The 23,429-nt window shown below is 32.4% G+C and overlaps 3 protein-coding genes across 5 annotated transcripts; 2 read left to right on the top strand and 1 right to left on the bottom strand.

Moving 5' to 3' along the window:
- The first annotated feature begins 166 nt into the window (after positions 1–166).
- On the top strand, positions 167–5,763 carry LOC139098240 (zinc finger protein 260-like). The gene is made up of 4 exons (XM_070650371.1): positions 167–326; positions 430–685; positions 759–1,786; positions 1,850–5,763. Exons 1-4 carry the CDS (start codon positions 265–267, stop codon positions 2,523–2,525), a joined length of 2,022 nt encoding a protein of 673 aa, XP_070506472.1. The 5' UTR covers positions 167–264; the 3' UTR covers positions 2,526–5,763.
- A 1,552-nt stretch (positions 5,764–7,315) lies between these two features.
- ova (ovaries absent) lies at positions 7,316–15,260 on the bottom strand. 3 transcript variants are annotated; one of them, XM_070650692.1, is made up of 5 exons: positions 15,228–15,260; positions 11,086–11,399; positions 10,821–11,018; positions 10,185–10,322; positions 7,316–9,199 (listed from the first exon to the last, which is right to left on the bottom strand). In XM_070650692.1, the coding sequence occupies exons 2-5, from the start codon at positions 11,359–11,361 to the stop codon at positions 8,108–8,110; spliced, it is 1,704 nt and encodes a 567-aa protein (XP_070506793.1). In that variant the 5' UTR covers positions 11,362–11,399; positions 15,228–15,260; the 3' UTR covers positions 7,316–8,107. The 3 variants fall into 3 exon arrangements, with proteins under 3 accessions (XP_070506793.1, XP_070506791.1, XP_070506792.1); XM_070650690.1 differs by lacking the exon at positions 15,228–15,260 and adding an exon at positions 13,314–13,474; XM_070650691.1 differs by lacking the exon at positions 15,228–15,260 and adding an exon at positions 13,908–14,201 and having other exon boundaries at positions 7,317–9,199.
- On the top strand, positions 14,200–22,143 carry LOC139098468 (calcineurin-binding protein cabin-1-like). Its single transcript, XM_070650689.1, has 7 exons — positions 14,200–14,358; positions 14,430–14,543; positions 14,611–15,026; positions 15,526–15,739; positions 16,162–19,099; positions 19,236–21,944; positions 22,025–22,143. The coding sequence occupies exons 1-7, from the start codon at positions 14,272–14,274 to the stop codon at positions 22,051–22,053; spliced, it is 6,507 nt and encodes a 2,168-aa protein (XP_070506790.1). The 5' UTR covers positions 14,200–14,271; the 3' UTR covers positions 22,054–22,143.
- Positions 22,144–23,429: the final 1,286 nt, after the last annotated feature.

Here is a 23,429-nt window from a genome sequence, read left to right as displayed (position 1 = left end):
AGCATTTCCTCAATTGAATCAAAATTTTACCTACTCTTTCAATTTTCCCTCTCGATTTCGTCTCAATTCCCTCAATTTTTGAACCACTATCTCACAAACATCATAAAAAGTCATAACGGTCATGAGAAATTCATAATCTCTACAAAAATTACTCTCCACACATAGTTTTCTTTCTCTACACATTCCAAAAATATTATAGACTAAAATATGAAAAATAATTAAGATTAAATCAGCAATAAAGCGTTTAAAAGTGCTTCAAATGAGATGAATGGCAACGAGGAGCCAGTGGAAATTGAGGTTGAACCTGAAATTCATGATATTTTGCCGTAAGTGACATTTGTTTTGATTTTGGTGTAAAAAAAATTGTTTTGGAATTTCTTATTTTCCTTTTTTTTTTATTTCAATTTATAAACATTTGGATTTGTTTAGATTTGATGATTTTTGCATCGATCAATACAGTAGCTATGATGATGACAATGATGGAAGTAGTACTGGTCGATTGCACAACGAAAGGCCAAGAAGTCATGGAAGTATTCAGGTGAAAAGTTATCAGCAACTATCTTCCAAAGAATTTATTTACAAATGCACAGTATGTAGAGAAACATTGGGAAGTGGAAAGGAACTCTTGAGGCATGTGAGAACACATACAAGACATTTAGGTGAAAATAAGAACTTTATTGACAGGGTAAGGATTAAAAATTCCATTCATATTTTCAAAATGACTCACTAAAATTTGCGTATTAATTTTTTTTCTATAGAAATTTTCAACATGCAAATGTTGCATTTGTTTGCGCCCATTTGGCGATCAACGTTCATTACGAACTCACGAAGAGACTCAACATACAGCACCATTTAGATGTCGATTTTGCAATTCATTTTTTAATATTTTAAAATTTTACAAAAATCATCTAAAACAACATGCGCAGCAACAACAAAAACAAATAAACTCACGTGTACCTGACAAGCACCAAAAGAATATGTCACATCACAATAATAAGCAATCAAAGGAATCGGATTCTAAACATTTTTATACATCTTCACCGAGGGCAACTATGGCAATGGCAGTACAAAATTTATCCGATGAAGGCCTTCTATCATACCTTTATGGCAGTACAGTTAAACCGTTAAAATGCAAGTACTGCGACAAATCATTTGGTAAATTTTCAATGCTACGTAAACATGAATTGCTCCATAAAATGAATAATTTTGGTAAACATGCACCCGAAAGTGAATATATACCGTTAAGTGACACACCACCATCAATGGCGGCAATTACATCATCAACTTTATCAAATTATAATGTTAAGAAATCACAACCATCATCAAATTCATCATCATCCGCGTTGACATTAACACCATCGTTGTTATCAAATTTAAATAAATTAGCTCATCTTAAGTCAACGGAAAATCTGGACGGTAAAAAACCAGCAATATTAATAAATATTAATACAAATGATTCATCATCAACGCCAAATGTTGAAGCCGCCAAAAAATCTCAGGAAATGCCTTTAAATTCAAATTCAGGTTTGATGATAAGTTCTGTTGCGACTGTTGATAAAAATTATTTTGAAACAATGGAAAAATTAAGAAGAAACAGCATATTAAATAGCAATAATAATAACAATAATGTTAACAATAACAGCAATCTTCCAAGTAATGCAACCGTTCTTATACAGAATGGTAAAAAAGCTGTATCGCTGGCCGACTTACAATGTCCAATATGTAAGAAAATTGTATCACAACCATTCAGCCTTAAAGTGCATTTACGAACGCACACATTGGAAAAGTAAGTTTGACCTTGTCATACATGTAATTAAGTGACTTAATTGTGAAATTTCATTATTTTCAGACCGTACTCATGTCCCGTATGTCAAAAAAGTTTTAGCCAAAGTTGTAACTTAAAAACCCACATGAATATTCATACAAAGCAGCAATCAAATCAACAAATTAACTCACAACCATACATGTGCAATATCTGTAAAAGGACATTCTTAAAAGCATCATCATTAAATACCCATATGATAACACATACAGCAAAATTATATTGCTACGCATGCAATATTAATTTTGATGATGATGCAATAACATATTCACAGCATATGCAAATAACGCATAATGTTACGATGACAAAGGATTTAATTAGTCGTGCGAAAGCTAATTTACAAAAAAGTGAAAGTCAGCAACTTCAGCAGCAACAAATGAATGAAATGAGAAAAATGAATGATGATGTGGAACAGCAATATCAGGATATGGACGAGAATCAATCACAGCCATCACAACAACAACAAAAGTTAATGGAAGTATTTAAAGTTCAATCATCGTCAGTGTCAAATGGTCAAATACCAAAACTAAAGATAACAATAAAGAAGGAGCCTGTAAATGAAGGTTCCGTTAAAGATGGAAACGAAAGTGATTCAAGCTCGTCATCATCAAACAGCTCGGATTCAACCAGCAGTAGTTCTTCAAGCAGCTCAAGCTCTTCCGCAACATCAAACTCCAATACTGAAAAGATCGACAATAAATAAGAAACACGATAAAAAATTATGTTGAAGGACGAAAAAGACAATACTCGAGTTAATATCATCCAAATATCTCCCCAAAAAAAAAATAAGAATAATAATAATAGTGCAACTAATTATCAATATTAATAGTTACATCTGTATACGGACAAAAAAAAACACTTACTTTACAAAAAAAATCACTCTGATCCAATTTATATCCATCCACTGATTTATTTTATACTTTCTGTATATGAATATCAACACATTATAATAGTAGCTAAATCGGATTGGTGGTGATTTTTTTGGGATTATTAAGAAGGTAGAGCTGTATAGTTTATGAGATTTAGGTAGAGTAACTAGGCAACAGCTCTACTCGCCAGAAGAGGTTTCAATTACTTACTCTAGAGCGGCAAAGAGCTTGCTTTCATGGTAAAAAAGACCATTACGGAAATTTTAAAGAGCTTACTTTGCTAGTTAGGGTTATGAACCTTAAGCCTTAACAGACAAGGAGTATGTTCATGAGTATTCTCACTTAATTAAGCATGCTTAATTATTTTGATCGAGTGTACTCATGTACATACCTACCTCGATTAGGTGAGTATGTCCACTGTCTGTTAGGGAAAGATCAGAGCATCTCAAACTTCCACATATCTAGAGTAGATTTAATATGTCGCTTTACATTTTATGATATATCTGAAGGTTTGAGCGACATACTAGTAGGGTTTGCCCTAAAACTGCAGCCCTGTTCTAATATACAGGCATATTCTCATTGAGTATCTTACGGTACCTAGTGAGCATGCTCATTACAAGCATTTACTCAATGAGGATCTTGCGGTACCAATGAGCCCTAGCATACTAGCATAGCTAGTGAGGATGCTCGTTGGTACCACTTTCGTAAGATGCTCATTGAGGATTCTCAATAGCTACCATAAAATGCTCAATGAGAATATGCTTGTATGTTAGGTTTGTGTATCTAACTGTATTTTTGTCAGCTCGGGTTAAGGACAAGCTCTACATACATATTAGTGTGCCGCGGACCATAGCATTGAGAACCACAGCTCTAAATCCCCTAAATAATCCCCAAAACCATCCCCAATCCGATCAGATCAAATTTGATATAAGTTATTGCTTCTTTTTCGGTTGAATCTCTATCTCTCTATGTCGTCTTACGTCTAAAAAAAAATATGAGAAATTTTTTAGGAGAATCATGTATTACTACAGTACTTATTAGATTTCATTGACTGTTGTAAACTCAGGAATTAGATTTTTGTTTAATTTTTTTTATTAATTATTAAGTTAAAAAAAATTCTTTTTTATTTTTCGGTTGAGGTTTAATGTTTAATAATGATATGAAAAAAAAAAAAATTGAAATGAAATTAGGCAATATAGACAGTATGTGAACCTAACTCTAGCATTTTAACAAAACTAGACAAAAAATTTTTGCTATAATTTTTTTTTGTATCTTTTTATATTATCTAAAACAAATTTTGTAATATGTTACGTATATGGAAGAACTTTAGAGTTCTTTCCTGATTTTATTAAGGAAGAATTGAGGAATTGAGCAATGAATTTTGCAAATTTAATCCAGTTGCAAAACAGCGAAAACCCCACAAATTCTTGATAATTTGTATGGTTTTTCTTAGAAATCCAAACAAATTATCAAGAATTTGTACGGTTTTTGCCTGTCACAGCAACTCTGATTCAATCAACATAAGCCAGACATTTTTCGACAAGATCCAAAAAAAATCGATGATTATTTTATATAAAATAGGTCAAAATTCAACTCAGACATTTGTATGATTTTCATCAATTTGAGTGAGGGATACACAAAAAAAAAAATGAAAATCGAGTGGCTTTTGTGGTGAAACTTTATGGATTTTTTTTTCTTCGAAATTGAATGGGACTAAAATTTAATTTTGGGTCATTGAATTGGAAAATTGTTTTTCAATCTTTTTTTGGAGCTCTTTTGAGGTTAAATTTTGTATTTTATTTTTAATATGAATGAGCTTAAATATCACAAGTTGGTTTATTGATCCAAAATTAGACATCAGGTCGGAATGTCTCTAGCATGGTGTTGGATCTAAACCAATTCATCGTCACGTTAGTGTCTTTCCGCAATGGTGCCAAATTTTTGATAGATTGACATATCTATGCTATTCGGGGTATGTGCATCCCTAAAAAATTAAATAGAAAAGGCTCCACAATAGAACCTATCTATTTGACAGCCATAAAGATGCCACATCGAGGGAACTTCCGCTAAGAAACAAAAGAAATTTTATCCTGATGAAATTCAGTGTCAATGCCTTGAATTTCATTTGGTGATAACACAAGAGCTTTAGTAAAGCCTTAGAAGCTTTGTAGCGTAGTCTAATTCATTTGAGTTGTTCGAGATTTAAAAATTGTTCAGTTTGTTGAGTCTTAAGTTCAGTTATTTGAATATATAGTTTTGAATCATCAAAATCAGTTAAGAATCTTCAATAGTTATTAGAACTCGTTATTAAAAGTTATGAATCTTTTGCATCAATCCACCGAGGTAATTTTCCATAAATCTTATATTAAGTAACTTCATAGTAAAATATAGTTTTACTTACTGGAACCATGCTCCGACTTGGAACCTAGTTTATAACAAAAGGCCTTCCATCTGACTATTGCTGGCCACTTCATCAAGCTTGTAAAATCCAGAAATCGAAGTTTGTTGAAAACCGACTTTAGTCGACTCAACTCCAAACGAAATTCAGGTCTGATAAAATCAATTCAAACTGAACAAATCAAATTTAGCGATAAAACCGGAATTTTAGAGTTGATCGAACCTTCCATCCAAAAACTTAAGTTAAATCGACTCTACTCAAACTCAAAACACTGAAAATCATACAAATCATAATGTTGACTAAGCACCTGTTTAAATACTAAATTAAAATATTAACAGAATCAATGCCAAACTTTATAAAAATCAATTCTATAAGACTAAATCGCAAACAACTTAACGAATTGTGTCATAGCAGCTTTATTTAGTCTTCTATACAACTAGAAATGTAGTTTTTTGTGTTCATTTACAAAATTAGGAATGTCTTAAGTTAAAGTACTCCAAAAAATGAGATCTTGAAAAATGATAAATTCACAACCAATTCCTCAATCTTCAGTTACTTGTTGTATAACACACTTTTTCTATAAATATATTAATTATATTATTATCTAATAATGTATAAAGAACAAATAATGCAATAATTTTTAATTTATCGAATAATAGTAAAGGAACTTATCGATACGATATCAAAGCAGTTCATTTTTTTTGTTATATTGAAATTAATATATCTTGTTACTCATCTTATCACAATAAATAAAAAGTAAACAATAATAAATCAAGGTAAAAATTATTACGAAGTAAAAAAAATTTGCATTTTTAATTGTTGATCTTAGTTAAGTTGCAGTTGTTATGCTGTCTTTATACAAGTTGATTTCGGAAATGGACGATTGTGAGCCTTAAGGCAGCGAAAAAGCAGCAACGGCTTAGTGGTTAGAGAGTCGGCCTACCGATCTTAACGTCCAGAGTCCGATCCTAAGGAAATCTAGACGGATTCGGTTGATTTTTCGCTGTTTCTAGTTACATCAACTCGGTTTGTATATTCACGACACACAAATTGTGGCTAGCTTAATTAAATTGCTATATCCTAGGCCATGCTAGAACTGAGCAGAGTAGAAAAAGCTGAAAATTTCGTCTTGAACGTTTATCCTGCACCAATTTTCAATAGGAAAATACCGAATTTAAGGGATCATCATAGGGGATAAAGTTTTATTGCAAAACTTAGGTTAGTGGACTTTTGCTCTTGAAATATGTAAACAAAGAAAAAATAAATTTTATGTAAATCAGTGAGTTTAAGTTAGTATTTAATGCAATTAGGCCGTAAGAAATAGAATATTTAGTACAATATCAAAGAAAAGTGTGAGGCATCAAAACAAAACTGACAAATAATTAATTAAAAGTTATAAATTGTGAATCAAAACATAAACAAAAGAAATTATTTCAAATCAAAAATTTAACATATAAATAGCATAAATATTTACCAGAATCAGTGAAGTGTAAGAAGAGTGGTCAAATTAAAAGGAACAAAGAGTTAAAAATAATTAATCATAGTAATAATTTGAAAGGAAAACAAAAGATTCAACCAAAACAAAAGAACTCAAAAAATACAATTTTTAACGGTTTATGTGGTGAAAGTGGTGAGATTATCAAATTGAATTGGATTTCCTCAATTGAACTGAAGACTCTCACTACGTATTCTGTGATTGTATGAAAAATTAATGATTTATTAATCCAGGCAGTAAAGCTTTAAAAGGTAAGACCAAACATTTTATGACTTTCCTGGACAAATCGCTGCTTTCTGTTTCTCTGAAAATTTATTAGCATTAAGTGTGTTGAAGTACAACAATAACGTATTCTGTATATTCAAATTATATTGAACTAAGTTGTTTTCTCTCGGACATTACATTAATGACAAGAATACTGCAAGCAAATTTAAATAAAATGACATTAAGCCTTAGTTAATGTTCTACAAAGCGAGAGTCTTAAAAACTCTCAAAAGTTCTTCTCAAGGCTAGGAAACTGAAATTAAAAAACAGTCCAAAAACACCGAAATTTCTTGTAATTTCAAAATAATTATATTTCAATGCAGATCAGCTGTAATCAAATGTTTAACTAAATCCTTAGTTTTCTGGAAATGTAATGTACAATGTTATGATCCACTTCATTGAAAGATTTAAGTTTTTTTTTTCAATTTCAGAGCAAAAAATTGTTTTATTTTTACATCATCTAAAAACTTTTAAATAATACGACTTAAATTTAGTTAATTAACGATTATTGTTTAATCATAGTTGATTTATTATTAGGTATTATGATATTTTTTTGTTTGTTTGTGAAAATAATTTTTTTTTGTGAGAATGAATGAATCTCAAAATGGAAGCGAGATGAGATTTTAAAGAGCATATTTTTGGGTAGTTTTGATGATTTTGGGTTGGAAAATTTGGGGTTTTTAAGAATATAACTGCAGGAATCTTGAATAAATTGTGCAGAACTGGAAGTAGGGCTCAAAATTCACTCGCATTTGGCATTGAAATGTCGTCTACAGAGTCAATTTATAATGACACGAATTCGTAAAATTTTGAACATTCGCGAGAATTTTTTCTAGCAACTTAAATTGTATTTAAAGATTACACTAACATCCAGGATGGGAAACTAGACAGTATTAACGATATTTGTGTGAAATATCGCGAAAATTTAATGAATTGTTCAAAATATCGCATCAGAATCGCGTCAAAATTTAGTCATTTGATCGTCTAGTTTCCAGTAATATTTAACTGTATGACAATTGCGAGATTTTGCTGTAAATCAATTTTCCTCAATTTATTTCGCTTCCAAAATTCAAAATTGACATTAGAAATCATCAGATTTAGTTTGCAAATGTAGTCTAATATCTAAAATGTCTCAATCTAAATTCATTTATCCAAAAAATAATGCACCTTAATTCCTCATCTCTATCGATGACATAATATCATCACATAACTTTATTCATGCATTAATGAGAAGTTGATAAGCTTAAAGTATTCAACTATTATGTAGTTATTTGAAAATTCTCTCCGCTTACATTACTAAGCCATTCATGTATTGAACTTGATCGTTTCTCATTATGATGATCAATTAATTCAATATCATCACATGGATTTTGTATATTATTTACATCAGTTGAATGAAATGTCGTTGACTGTATTAATCTTGTCGATGATGTCCGTTGACTAATTTTAATGTCACCATTTGGAAGATATTGTGTTGTTACATATTTAAGATTTGATAATTCTTTATATGGTGTAATTCGTGTTGAGGAGGAACTCGTTGTATTGATAATTGTTGATGATGATGTTGATGGTATGGGTACGGATAAGAATTGTCCATTAAGCTTCATCATTGCATCACTAACATCATTTTCATTAAGATCACCTAACTCTATTGACTCACTATCGGAATCCGAGATCAAATCAACACAATTTGAATGTTCTCTTTGCTCTTTGATTTTTATCAGTCTATCTTTATATGATTTTATGTCCTCATTTGTTAATTTCTTTGTAATAATTGCAAATGGCTTACAGTCTTCAACCAGCCATCGATTAAGAAATTCGAAATTTTTCTCTCTTGATGATGATGCTAACTGTCTTTTTGGCCAATAATAAGGACGTGTTTTTCGCATTTGTCTCATTAATGTCTTCTCTGTATTATTTTGTGGAAATTTAATCTTTGTTCTTGTTACTTTTGTTGTTGGTTTTGCAGCACAAAAATCTTCATTTCTATTTATTCGTTCTAAATTATAATCCTCGTCAATTTGTGGCTTTTTTGTAAGAACCATACCGGCAGGTGATGAGAAAGGAACTGTATACTCTCGTTCACGATCTTTTTGACAGATTCGAGTTCTTGGCACAGCCTTTTTCTTCTTCTTTGGCGATAAACTTCGCTCTAATAAACTGTTTCTACGAGGTAATTCATCAACATCCATACCGATAAGACTAAAATATGCTAAAAAGTCAGTTTGTTCACCCATCATTTCAATCTCAATTTTCTCTTCCTCATCATCATCGTCTTCATCGTCACTTATCACAATATTTTCAATAGTTTGTTCTGTCTCTGGCGTCTGATTGCATTTCTTTTCATGTTCCTGTGGTGATTTAGAGGAAATGATTTATTGAATTAGATTATTATTGGAATTTAAGTGATCTTAGTGTCTAATTGAGTGGCATTTGATAGATTTTGTATGTAAATATGATTTTTGGTTGTTTAAGGAAATGAATGGTCTTAGGAATCGCAAATTACATCGCTTGTAATGGTTTTTCGAACGTTTTACTTGAGGCAAACTTGTGGAACTGATCAAAATGACTAGAAATTATTGAAAATTACTATAAAATTTTGAAACATTTTCAAACATGTTCAGGAAGTAATCAAACGGTAAATGAGTTCTTAATCTTTGATTAGGAATGGATGAATAAATTTGAAATGATTTACACATTATCGATTCCCAAATCTCGCAGTTGACTTGATTCAACTCAAGCGGAATCGACTTTTAGTCAAGCTGATTAAGAAATATACATAAGTTGATAATTTAATTAAGTAACTTTAAGAAACATTTAAGTTGTTTGAAATCAATTAAATAACTGAATTGAATGAGCTTGGATTGTCAATGATGAGGCTAAGACTTGTTGGGATTTTTGGACATCCTCGACCGATTTTGAGACCAGCAAAACGTTTATTGTGGTACATTCCATTTTATGACACATAAATTTAGTTAATTTTGTGGTAGTTCTTAATGAATTTTGTCATTGCATCATGTTCCTCAATTTAAACTTGAAAATTTCATTAAACAGCACTTTAGCTCTTATCTTGAACAATACAAATTCTGATACTGTTATCATGACCTATCCAACGTAATCAAATTCGTCTTATTGTTTAAAATTTGATAAAATATTGCGCAAAATGTAATTGCTTTCTACAAATTCAATTCCTCAAACATTTCATATCTGCATCAAAATTCCACAACCTTCGAGTTCAAACCCCTTAAAAATTTTTGAACCAGAATCCTGACCCCTTAAATCTAAACTAGCTAAAAATCAAAAAATCATTAAAAAATCATCCAGTTACGAACTTACTGTATATGCTTCTTCCGACACAAAGGTCGCATCGCAATAGTCACACAGGAAAATATCAAATGTTGAATCTGCTTCTTCCGTCTCGTTAACTGCCTCATCCTTCTTCCATAACTGCCGTCTCCTCTTTTTATCGTATTGCTGTTGAGGGAAAAAAAATTGGAAATTTATTGAAATTGTGAAAAAATGTTTTGTGGATGTTTTGAGGTTTTGTTTTTGGATGTGATTGGATTGGAATTTAAGCTGGGTTTTCGGATGGCACAAATCGGGAAATCGATCAAAAAATCGACTCTAGGCTGACGTGACTCTGAGATGGTGTCTGATTTGAACCGAATTCATCACAGCCTCATGTGACTTGGATTTGGTGTCAGATTCGGTTTAAATTTGATACCATGCTAGAGTCACTCCTGCCTGGATTAGTATGCCAAAGACACTTCTGCCAGGAGTGCCAAACCAGAGTCACGGCTTACTGATTTGCCATATAAGAGTCACTCTTGCTTGTAGTTCGATGCCAGAGTCACGGCTACTTGGTTTCGAATTTCGGATCAATTTTCCGACTTGTGTTTAACATAACCTCAAATCTAGGTCAGCATAACCTCAAAGCTTGCTTAACATAACCTCAAACCAACTCCAACTCACCATTAATTCATTCCGAAATGTTAACAGTAACTTTTTAGGATCCCTACTCCACAGTGCTGTGGTTGTGTCACTATCTCTAACATATCGAAAATTTGCCGTATCATAAGTGCTTAAATCTTTTGAATACTTTAATAAAAATGGTTGCTTATGATAATCGTAGCATTTTAATACTAAATTTTTCATCGCTTCCTTCCAATTCTGAAAAACAAAAAAATTTAAAAGTCAAAATTAAGTTCAAAAATGTAAAAAAAGTCAAAATGTTTACCTTTTTAAAATCTTTTGGCTTCTCGAACGGAATTGTAAATTCTAAATTTGTGGGCCACCATTTTGGTGCGGTTTTTGGTTCCTCTTCAGTTTTTAAATTAAGTGAACATTTAATTAAAAATGGAATAAACAACTCGAGCTGCTCCTGTGTCATTTTCTCTAATGATGTTGGATATCCATTTGCAAATAAAATTGGAAGATAACTAATTGTACTTGATCCTAAATCTTGTTGTAGATTTGTGCCGCCATTATTGCGATTATTATTCGGATCTGCCATAATTTTGTGTGTGATTTTTTTTATCTCGTGATGTTGATCTGTTGAGGAAATAAACAAAGTTTTTTATTAGAATTTTTGAAAACAGCTTATATTTTGTTGGTAGTGAGCATATGAAATTTAAAAGATAAGGCTTGAGTTAAAAGTTTCAATACTTGTACAGAAAGCGTGACCTCTGTATCGTCACTGGTTTTGTGTTGTAAATGAATAGTTTTAAACTAGACTTAAATTTATAATTCAACTAACTTTGAAACAAAAACTTTTAAAATACACAAGATTCTCGACTTTTTTTGGGGATTTTGATGAAGTCAAATAAAATTTTCATGAAATTAGATTTTTATTGTTGAAAATGGACATTTATTGGGATCAGACCTTAGTCATGAACGAGAATTAAACTACAATGAGTCAGATTATTGCTAAAAATCATAAATCAAAATTATTTCAGCCTTTTTTATGAAATTGCAGTATTTTTGACACATTTTCGGAAGTATATTACCGTAATTTCAACTAGTTTTTTCGAGTATTAAGACAAAAAATTATTCAAAAAGACCCCTGAAGATGAGGTCTAACTTAATAATGTCAATTCTTTCTAAAAGTGTTCCAATATTTTCTGATTAAATCTTAGTTTTGATTTAACTTTCAAAAACCATGAATCTAAAACCATTTTTATAGGAATAAAAATGTAAAAAATCTTGAAAAATCTCAATTTTTACAATACTGTCTGCAACTGGCCAAAATTTGTTTCAACCAGTTTGAAAAATCAGGGATTATTTTCGAAAAGACTTTAAACAATCTGCTTATTCAGAGCTCAAATATGCTTATTCAGTCAAACTGACCAAACTTGTAAACAATATAGACAAAAAAAGTGGTTTTAAAAAAAATCAATTCAAACATTCAGACCTTTTTCATCACACAGTGAGTGTACAACAATTTTAAAACTTAAGTACAGGGGCGTAGTCAACATTATTAACTCATGTTATGTACAAGATATGTTGCCTTCAGCTTTTAACAAGAGACATCACTTGAGAAAGTGATTTTTGTGTAGTAAATTTATTAATTGATTGAAAATCCGGCCCTAGGTCAGCGTTAATCTGAATCAAACTGATTCCGACACCATACCAGAGTTACTTAGGTCTGGTGCCGGATTTTGAGATGGTTAGTCGAGTGGCTTTATTTAGTTTTGTGTGATGGAAATAAGTCCAACTTTTAATGCCAAGCTGAACTTTTGTTTTTTTAAAGAAAAATCCCTTTTTTTTTGGGAAATTTCTAGCTACGCCTCTGTTTAAAACTTCTCTTTATGCTATGCCACTGTTGGAAATTTGGACTTTTTTTACAACATCGTTTAACAAAAAGGTTTGTGGACTTTTAAAGCTAAATTAACGACTCTCATTTCAGTTTTTAGCTACCAATGAAATTAGCTATAAAATGTCGAATTAATTCTTCACACTCGAGTTTTTTTTTAAAAAATCAGTGACTTAACCACAAACATTCATGATTTGGGTTTTTAACTAAAAAAACTTATTTTCGTCCTAGTGAACAAAAATATGTTATAAGCAGTTATTGGCAAGTTAATGTCCAGATGATGACTAATTCTAAATCATTTTTGTCCTGTCAAAATAGCTTTTGCTACGCCCTTGTTAATAATCATCCTAAAACCCCAAAATTAAATTTGAGAACACATTAAAAATGCACAAGAGTAATTCTAAGAAGGGGTCGTAAAAGAATCGTAGAAGAAAAAGGGAAGAATTGAATTGTTCTCGTCTGTTGCTTTCAAGAAACAGTTCGTTTTTGACTCTTATTCAAAAGATTTGAATTATTCAAAAAAGATTTGAACTCTAAAATTTGTCAAAAACTTCCAAAAATTATCAACGGAATCTCATGCAACTTTTAGATACTTATAACCATAAAATAGCTTATTCATCATTTAACACAGAAATCCCTCAAAAATGACTAACCAAAAATGTCCAAATTCATGTCAAAAATTCCCCCATCCAAATCATTATCCAAAATACATGTCCATATCCACTTCAAAATGACCATTTCCATATTAATTTCCATTCATTTTTCAGTTTACGTCAAGAGTTGCTTCATATCATCATAAAATAAATCAACCCCTCTGTAACCATCCATGTCACAAGTTAAAACACAAAAAAAAATTGTGGCGCACATATCGAATTTTTTCCAAAAAAAAATTCTTCTACATTTGAGGAATTTAGGCACACAAAAAAAAGAGAAATATCGACTGTATTGTCTCAAAAAAAATTTTTATATTCGTCCAATACAATATGTGGTCTTATAATAAAAGCGCGAACACATACACGAAGATTATTTGCTTATTTCTTCTCTATTTTCGATTCGATACAATCGTTATTTGGTTACGAACTCAGACCATTGATTTTAAAATTTTAAAAATTCATTGAATTTTCTCATAATTTTGATTATGGAACTATCCAGTAATACACAAATCACATTAATTTATTAGATATTCAATGAGTTCATTGCAAAAGTCACTTGAATTAATTGAAATGCTGAAAAATTTAGCTTTTTACCTTTCAGGATTTATTAACACTTCATTTTCACAATAAATTAAAACTTATTATCTACACAAACAATTCCAGTCGAATCTTAGATGATTTATAAAATTTATTGAGCACTAAAAACTCATTAAAATGTACTTTATTTCACAAAATTTTAATTTTTAATAAGAAAGTCTATTTAATATTCTTTTTTTTTGCAGACTTTCGGGGCATTACTGGCTGACAGGCTGTTTTTAAAAGTTTCATGACCGTTTATTATTATTGAGAATCATAACCAAACTTCTCACATCCAGATGTCACTTCTATTGTTGTCTTTATAAACATTTAAAATATTCAATGTTTAGATTAGAATTAATTTCAAAATTAAGCAATAAAGATGATAAAAATTACAGCTTTAAATGATTTGACGAAGGATGAGGATGATTTTCAAGAGGAAAATGTTCAAGTGTCCAAGGAAGCTCAGGTATTTATCCTTAAATTTGAGTTTTTGCAAATTTATTTCTACAAAAACAATTTTTTTCTGTAAATATCTAGGAAACTATAGCGGCAAGTGAATATTTAAGAGCTTTATCGCTTAAGCAGCACGGAAAGAGTGATTTTGCATTGAGTCTATTTGAAGATCTACTAAGAACAAATGTTATTTATGATGTAAGTAATATTTGCATATCCATAAAGTTGAATAACCTTTCTGAGACACAACAAATACTTTCCATAGGTTCCAAATGATGATAAAGACAACAAATTATTTTCTGTTAAGTACAATTGCTACAGGAATATAGGATTAATTTATGAGGAGAAAAAGGAATACGAATTGGCGCTTAAATTCCTTGTTGATGCTATAAATTTAGACGATACTGATGTTTATACACAATTGAAAGTCGGCAAAATAGCCTTGAAATTGGATAAATTGATGACCGCTAAAAGGTCATTTGAAAAATGTTTGGAAAGGAATCCAAATCATTGTAGTGCAAAGGATGGATATTTAGAGACTTTATGTCAAATGGAATTGATTGAAGCGGCTTATGGATTTGCTTTAAAATGTTATGCTGAGGATCGTAAATATGAGCGCGCAATTCGGGTGCTTAAGGAAATTCGTGAGAGATTCAAGTTTAGTCGTGAATATTATGATGGGTATGTTGATTATGCTGTGTTTTGGAATGGATTTGATGAAATTTTGGGTTTTGCTTTGATTTTGTGCTGGACAATTTTGATGAATTTCCGATTAAAAATTGAAATTAAACTTATTTTGGAATTGATCAACTGCTGCTAACATTTTCTACAATTTTTGAGACCTAAACCAACTCAAATTGAACATAAGTCAACTAAACTTACCTAAAAATCTCACTAAACTGTTGATAAGAAATATTTAATCAGTACTGACTCAAATTCTTTACTGAAATTAATTAGGAAGTGAAAAAATTATCATATATAAATAGCATTTTGGTGACCTTGATCTTCCCTGCACTAAAGATTATCCTCGGAGCTCGAAGACAACTTGACTTTGTGTCGACTTTTTCATTCAAAACTCGAATCGACTTCGAACTCTGGATTGCCCTCAATTTAGAACTCATTAAGTTCTATTCTTGTCTATAAATTCATCCTAAAATAACCATCAATTCCTATTTTTCAGCATTTACGGATACGCGCCAGAATTTGATCCAGATTGCAAAGTATTTTATGATCCTCAAAAGAGTGTATTTCCAACCAACAGAGTGCCTAAATTTCCTGTTGACACATACACAGTTGTTCCCGATGATATGAAGATTCCGGAAGAAGAAATCAGTTGGATTACATTTGGAAAGATGATTCATAAAGTCTATGAATATACAATTGATAATAAGCATGTAAGTTTTATCATTTTGGAGTTTTTTACTGGCCTGAATGAACAAAAAAACTGTTGGAACTAGTCATTAACTTCTCTTTAACTAGTTGTAATGTATTTTTGCCCACTCGGTTGACAGCACAGATCAATTGTGATCTATTACCTCTCAAAGATGTTGTTTGAAGCTTGTTTTAGATCTAACTTCCAATATTTAATTAAATTTTGACGAAATATAGTTCCTGTAAACTATTTTCGACATTCTGAACTCCTTTATACAAATTGATCATTCAATAAACCCATTATTAGGCTAGTTTCTTGCTATATCCTTCAAAAATTGCTCATTTGAAGGAATATCCTCCTAAAGTCCAGTAAAAATAACCTAAAACACAATTCCAGAATACTTCCATCCAAAATCACTAATAATCATTCTTTCAATACATTTAGAGCCTTCTAACGATGTACAAATGGCATGATTGGGTCTGCAAAACAAAAGAGCCCGAGCCAGAAGAACCAAAACCGTCCGAAGAAAGTGAATCAACTGAAAAAACACAAAACGATGGTGAACAAAATGAAGAACTCATGAAAGAGCCAGATCCACAATCAGATGGAAATGACCAGAAAAGTCCAGAAGGTGACAGCGAAAATCCAGATCAGGAATCAAAAAAGTCAAGTAACCGAAGAAGATGTAGTGATTTAGATTTCTTAAAAGAGTGGGGATGGCATAAGAATCGTAGATCCACAAGAAAGAAGCAGAAGGAAGAGGAAGACACAGTTGACACAAGCATTAATGGATTAATACGACGAATCTTGCCAAATTACTTCACACAGACATTTGACACGAAAAATTCACCATTTATACCTGAAGTAGTCACTGATGAAAAGACTGACGGTAATGACACACTAGACACAAGCAAGGCTGATGCAGAAAATGAAGAAAAATTCAATGAATTATCAAAAGAATCATTTGGAAAATTTATTGCATCATTTAAGGAACGCGAATTCGATTTATTAATTCCGTTATTTGAATGGCTTCGATACATTTCATTATATTGGAATCAAACAATCATACCAGCTGAAATTATATCAATTTATAAGAAAATTTATGCAATTTATGAAGATTGCATTGACTATCATAATATGCATCACATGTCTGATGATGAATTCACTGCCACTTTTCGTGCTGCAATGTTTTATTTTGAATTATTATTTGATGAATATGAGGAAACAAAGGCAGAGATTCCCGACGATTACATAAGGTTAAAAGATTTCCTTCAAGTTAATATTGCATTTATTGATGATGATATGGATTGCACACGTATGCTGGTTCGATTACTTCGATTGAGTTACGGCATTCATCTACACTACAATAACTACAAAGATTCATTGGGATTTTTGTATAAAATTGAGGAGATCTTCGATGTTCCAAAGTACCAGGACATAGCATTTGACTTTAAGAATTGCAAGCATCACAAGACAATTGACTTTAAGACTGTTAAAGATCTTGTCGTTAAAATTGAGAGAAAAATCAATTTGGCAAGTGTCAAAAAGCTATACGACACTCAAAATTATGAAGAACTAGTTGAAATCTTGTTGGAAAGTATCACGTACAGTACAGGACCAAAAGTAAATATCGACAGTTTGACATTGAAAATTCAAACACAAATTGAGGTGCTACTTGAATGTTTATTCAGTTTGAATAGAATTGAAGAATGCTTATCATATGCTGAACGGAGTCTGTATTATGCAATAACAAATTTTGTATCAGCACCGACTGAATATCGATTAGAGGAATGGGCAACACTTGTTAACTTTTGTCTTGTCTACATTGAAGCTATAATTCGAGAGGATGGGAATGACATGCTGTTCACATTAAATGATAAATTGCCAAGACTTGTCCAGTCATTGACTCAAATCATAACAAGTCAATTGGATTCTCCGTTTGACAAGAACTGCCCGAAAATGCATTTAATAAATTTGACGTCACCATGGATCATCCTATTTCCACTTGTACAACGTGAAGATGACATCCTCAATGCACTGCATAGTAAAAAGAAAGTCAACGATGAAAATGTTGAGGTTGAAGAATTTGGTGTCGTTGCTAATGCAATAACAATGCTTTTTAGTGCTCATGAGCTAATGGGACGTAAACAATGGTGTATGAAAGACAATGGTAAATTGTGGCTGTTTTTACTCGATAATTTAGCTCCAATTTATCGTACGCCAATGCTTGATCCATTCCGTGATTATATTGCTGAAAATTTAGAGCAAAATACATATTGTTTATATGGATTTCCTGCAAAGAAGGCACGATTGCGACACATTGAAGAACATGACGCAAAAAATATCGATTTAACATGGGAACGTGCAATTCAGCTGTTTGATCTTTATAGACCCGAAACATTACCTGAATTTGATTCATTTAAATTGTCATCAATTACTGCTGAAATGGAACAATTGCTGCAGAGAATATTGTTGCTGATACCAAAATGTCTTGACATCCAGCCATTCGTTGGTGAAATTAGGAATTTTATTAATGGAACTGTCACAGCACTGCCAAAAGAAATGAATATATTGCCGTCAAAAATATCAACAATTTACTACCTCCTTGCTGATTTCTACTTTAAAAATCAAGAGACTGGAAAGGCTATAAAATTCTTTATCAGTGATCTTACCATGAAGCCTGATCGCTTTGACTCGTGGGCTTCAATATCGTTATGTAAACAGAGTAAATTGGAAATGCGACTGAATTCTTATAATTCAATTGATGTTAAGAACTACCTTGATATGGCTGATCAGGCGATTATATGCTTCAATCAATGCTTAAAACTGAAAAAGACATCAACAATCTTGACTGAATTTGGTTCCTTTACTTATCATCTACATTCATTCTGCTCGAGGAATCTTAAGCAAGCAAGTGAGACATTATCGATGGAAAACTTTGCAGCACTCGAAGAGCGAAAGGAAAAATTCCTCAATTTATCATACAAATGCTTCACCGAAGTCTCACAGCCCACATTCGACATGACGACAGCTAAAAATTCAGAAGATGATGAAAATCACGACGAGAAATGGTATTATTCGTTCATGTTAGGTAAAATAGCAGAAAAGAGGAAAGAAGTACCATCGATTTATTTGAATCTATACCTAAAGTCTGCAAAATATCTATATGAAGACAACGCAACGTATCCAATTAAAATTAATCACAATAATCCAACTCATCTTGCCATTGAGTCATTGGAGGTTTTCTATCGTACGACAGCATGTATTATGAAATTCATTGAGCAACATGGCAAGATTAATAAGCCAACTGCAAAATTATTTATGAGAATACTTAAGGAATTGGCAACGAGCCCTTTTGCTTATAATCGGGCTAAAATTAATGGTGAGTAGAATCTTTATATTGTGTGCTAAGAGGTATTAAGCTCAGATTTACGGTTGACGATTCCAAGAATCTATTGGCGCACCTCAAACAATCAACAAACCGATTAATTGTATGCTTTTTCCTTTTTCCCATACAGAAGACAACATAAATGCATTGAAGAGGAAAATCAACACAACTAGTGTAGGCGAGGCAAATCAATCAAAACAAAAGGTACCGAAATTAGAGCAAACTCAAACCGCAAAGAAATCAGAAGAAACTGAAGAAAATCTATCAGAAATGCTGCTGTTAAATCTTACAAATGTGATAGGTGATGTTGAAAACATGGAAGTTGATGCTGTTCCAAAAGAAAATGATGAACAAAAGCCAGTTGAAACTACAGAAGCTGATGAGAATCAGCAGGAACCACCAATCCAGCCAGTCATTCGTAAAATCATCGATACAGAAGCTGGATCAAGACGTGGATCACAAGAAAGTGCTATGACCTCAACGACAACTACAACAACAACACACTCATCATCGACATCATCAGATTCAAGTTCTGATAGCTCTGACAGTGATTCGACAAGTAGCGATGATGAAACGGATCAAGAGAATGTTTATGTTGATGAGGAAACGATAAGTACGATATATAAGATGTGCATAAAAAACTTTGAGGAATGTATTAGCCGCTTTCCCGAACATTACAAGTCAATTTATCGTCTTGTATATCATTTCTTGAATATTAATGAATCATTAGATAAATGTCGTCAATTATTACTTACATCTGACTATAAAACGACACTCGGAAATTCTGTCGGTGGATTATTTCATGAGAGGAAGAACAACAATTTCTTTAATGGTATATGGCGTATACCATCACAAGAAATTGATAGACCAGGCAATTTTACAACTCATTTGTCAAAATGTGTCATAATTTTGATGGATGTACTTAAGAAAACAAATGATTATGAAACATTAATAGATTTAGCATTACAATTGCAAAGAAATCCTGAAGCAGACAAGAAGTATCTCAGTGATACCGACAAAAAAGAATTATTCCAACAAGCTGTAGCGTGCGGTGTACAAGCATTTAAGAATAAATTGCGTGAAGTAATGAATGGCATTGTAGATGGTAAAAATAATGACAGAGATTTACTATCGCTTATGTTGGAGATATTTAAGGCAAATCGTAAGACATTGAAGACATTTCAACAAAAGGATCAAAGTTTGTTTTCAGGCGTTTTGGTTGAAGTCTATAAAGAATATATTAAAGATAAAATGATATTGCCTGAAAATGCCAATTATACTGATTTGGCATTTAAGATGTGTCAACAAGAAATTAATTATCGTAAAAACTTAGAGAAAGGAATTATAACAACGAATCCGAATCCAGTCATTCCATTGACTCATCAACAGCCATTGATAACGCAAGCTACGTCATCGCCGATTCTCGTTAAATCCGTAAGTGAAATTAATAAGTCAATTATGGGAAATAGTAAACCTGGAACTCCAAATCCTCAGACAAATAAAGACCAAAATGCACTTTCGAGTGCTGAAAAGACTCCAGTGACCACGACTGCATCTTCTTCAGCAAACACTTCAAGTTCAAGTGCCAGAACAAAACCAAGATCATCAAATGCTAACAAAAGTACAGCAGCAAGTGCGACGAACCTCAATTCAATGTATAATTCCATGCTCATGGCACTTTATAGTAATCCAGCTGTACTCACATCATCATACATTAGTGAATACTATAAAATGCTTGGAATGCCATCATCGTCATCAGCTGCTGCACCACAACTTACTGCGCAGCAATTAGCATTGCTTGGTGATCCCAACTTTGCAAACACATTGTTATCTAGTTTAACTGGAGTTGGTTCGTCTCCAAATTCATCCAAGACAGCATCAAGCAGTGATTTGAAACTATTAGAGTCATTAATGTCATCGACAGCAACAGCAACAGCAGCAAGTAGTAAAGGCAATCATTTACAAGGATTGCAACAGAATTTGATGAGTAATTCACTATCGATTACCACAACTACAATTACGTCCACAACAAGCACAAGTAACAGAATGTCATTAGGATCAGCATCCACAAACACAACAGTTTCAAAATCACAAGCCAATGTGTCTGTCAGAAAATCAATGGGAGATGCTAAAGAACATTCAAAGAAATCAAAAGATCCAATTGCTGCAAAGATGGCTGATAATTTGAGTAAATATGGACTTTTAGGCACAAGCCTGAATCTTCCAGACCTTCCAAAATCACTGTCAATAACACCAACAATCCCAAGTGGAAGTGGCATGAAGAGCAGCTCTGAAAAGAAATCAAAAGAAAAGGCATCACTCAGTATGTCAGCATCACAGTCAGCAGCATCACTTGGAAAATATAATTTAAATCCATCACTTTCAATTACGCCTGAAACATACTCATCAACACAAAATGCAAGTCGCTTGAATATGCTGCAATCGTATCAAGAATTCCTTAAATCATATCCAAACACTCAACAGCAACAATTGCCTAGCAAGAAAGCTGGACTGGCTACAGTTGGACATGGAGCCACAACATCTCTGTTAAAGCAACAAAAGTCTAAGAATGTATCACAGCCATCAAGTCAACAAAAGAAATCGCAAGTACCAAACACAAAAATTCCTTATGATTTTGGCAAAAACATTGCATCAAGCTTCAGTGGACATCCAATGGCATCACCAAAACCCACACATTCATCATCACCATTTCAACACACACCACCATTGACGCCCTCACCATCATCAATCGTTAGTCCACCAAAGACGTTACAACAAAAATTGGCCGAACGTAAGCAACAAAATCAGCAGCAAAAGAGCAATGCAAATAAGAAGCCTGGTAAGAAATGAATGTTCAATCAACCGTTAAAGACTGACTTTATTTCATTCTCAATTATTTCTTGTTATTTTTTCCCACAGATAATGATGATGTAATTGTACTCGATTGACTTGACGATTGAATGTTTTGTAATTAGTGTTTTTATCGGTGAGAATATCATAAATAAAGAGCATTTAGACCTTATATCCAGAAAAAGAAATTTTTTTTATTGTTTTTCTCAAGTTTTGTCCATTTGATGTTTGCTTGTTTACCTTCGTATATGGGGTGCGCCAATATGAAATCGAGCGTATAGTTTGACGAAAACATTTGTTACTTTGTGAACACGCGTTTGAAGGAGAATCTTAGTTTTTTTTGTGAAATTAGACAGGAAATTGAACTTCCTGGGTATTTTTTAATCGATTTTCGAAGAATATTTTTTGCTAATTTAGGGTGGATATTTGATGATGAAGGGTCACACAGAAGTAAATCTTAGGGTTTCCTAAAGTCTCAGTTTTGAAGAATTCTTGAGATCGAAAACTAGATCAAGACTCTGACTGGAACTGCGACCGAGACTGCAAGGGAGTTCATCATTCTCGGTTTCGACTAGTTTGAAACTATGAAGTCTTGGTCTTGGTCTCGAAAACCCTTAGTAAACCATCTTGCTCCCAAAATTTACGTAATTGTCGAATGTTATCTATGACCACTTATTTTAAATTAAGGTATTTTGAATCCAGAAGAGACGATGGTCATTGTAGGTTTAAAGGACTTAATAGCACTAATCCGTTAATCGATCAAAAATACGACCCTAAACCGACGTTACTCTAACTTGGTACAGGATTCGGTTTAAGACTGACACCGGCCTGAAGCCGCATTTTTAACTGATCGATTATCTGTTATGTCTGTACTAATTCGACAGCAGATCTTGAAGTTGACTCGACTATTACAGTGTAGATTCATGTCGACATAGTTGTCTTCGAGTTTACTCAAGTCGGGAGTGTAGTGAGAAATTTTTAAGTTGGAGGCTTAGAGACCTCCTCCACCCTACTTGGCTACGCTCTTTACTTAAGTCGATATGATGTTTTCGAGTCGAATATGAGCCACTGTTGTCGATTTTAAATAACCAAGCTTACTAGAATCGATTCCAGCCATCTAGGCTCACCTTCAAGCTCTGCTTAACAGAAATCACCTCAAATTAAAGTACTTCCATATCAAAATCAAAGCTATTTCTGTTCTTGCCTATTGGCACAATCAATAAATTAAATCCAAACATAACATAAAGCACAGTAATTCACAGCTCAAAAATGTCAATGAATACATACAAAAACAAAGATTAACGCATATAGAATAGCTAATTAAACGGAAGCACCTGTGAGTAGAAAATTTCTTATTCTTGCTAAAAATTCATTTAAAATGCACAGAAACTACAGAAAGAGAAATACTCGTGCTTCAATATTCATTTTCCGTTCATGTTATGAAGTCATAAAGAACAAACTCGCAGTTAATGAA

This window comes from Chironomus tepperi, unplaced genomic scaffold (assembly GCF_022539635.2).
Source record: "Chironomus tepperi strain 1889 unplaced genomic scaffold, CSIRO-AGI_Ctep_v1 contig_445, whole genome shotgun sequence".
NCBI classification, from domain to species: Eukaryota; Metazoa; Arthropoda; class Insecta; order Diptera; family Chironomidae; genus Chironomus; species Chironomus tepperi.
Note: the sequence above shows the minus strand (reverse complement) of the source record. Positions and strands in the feature narration are given on the sequence as shown.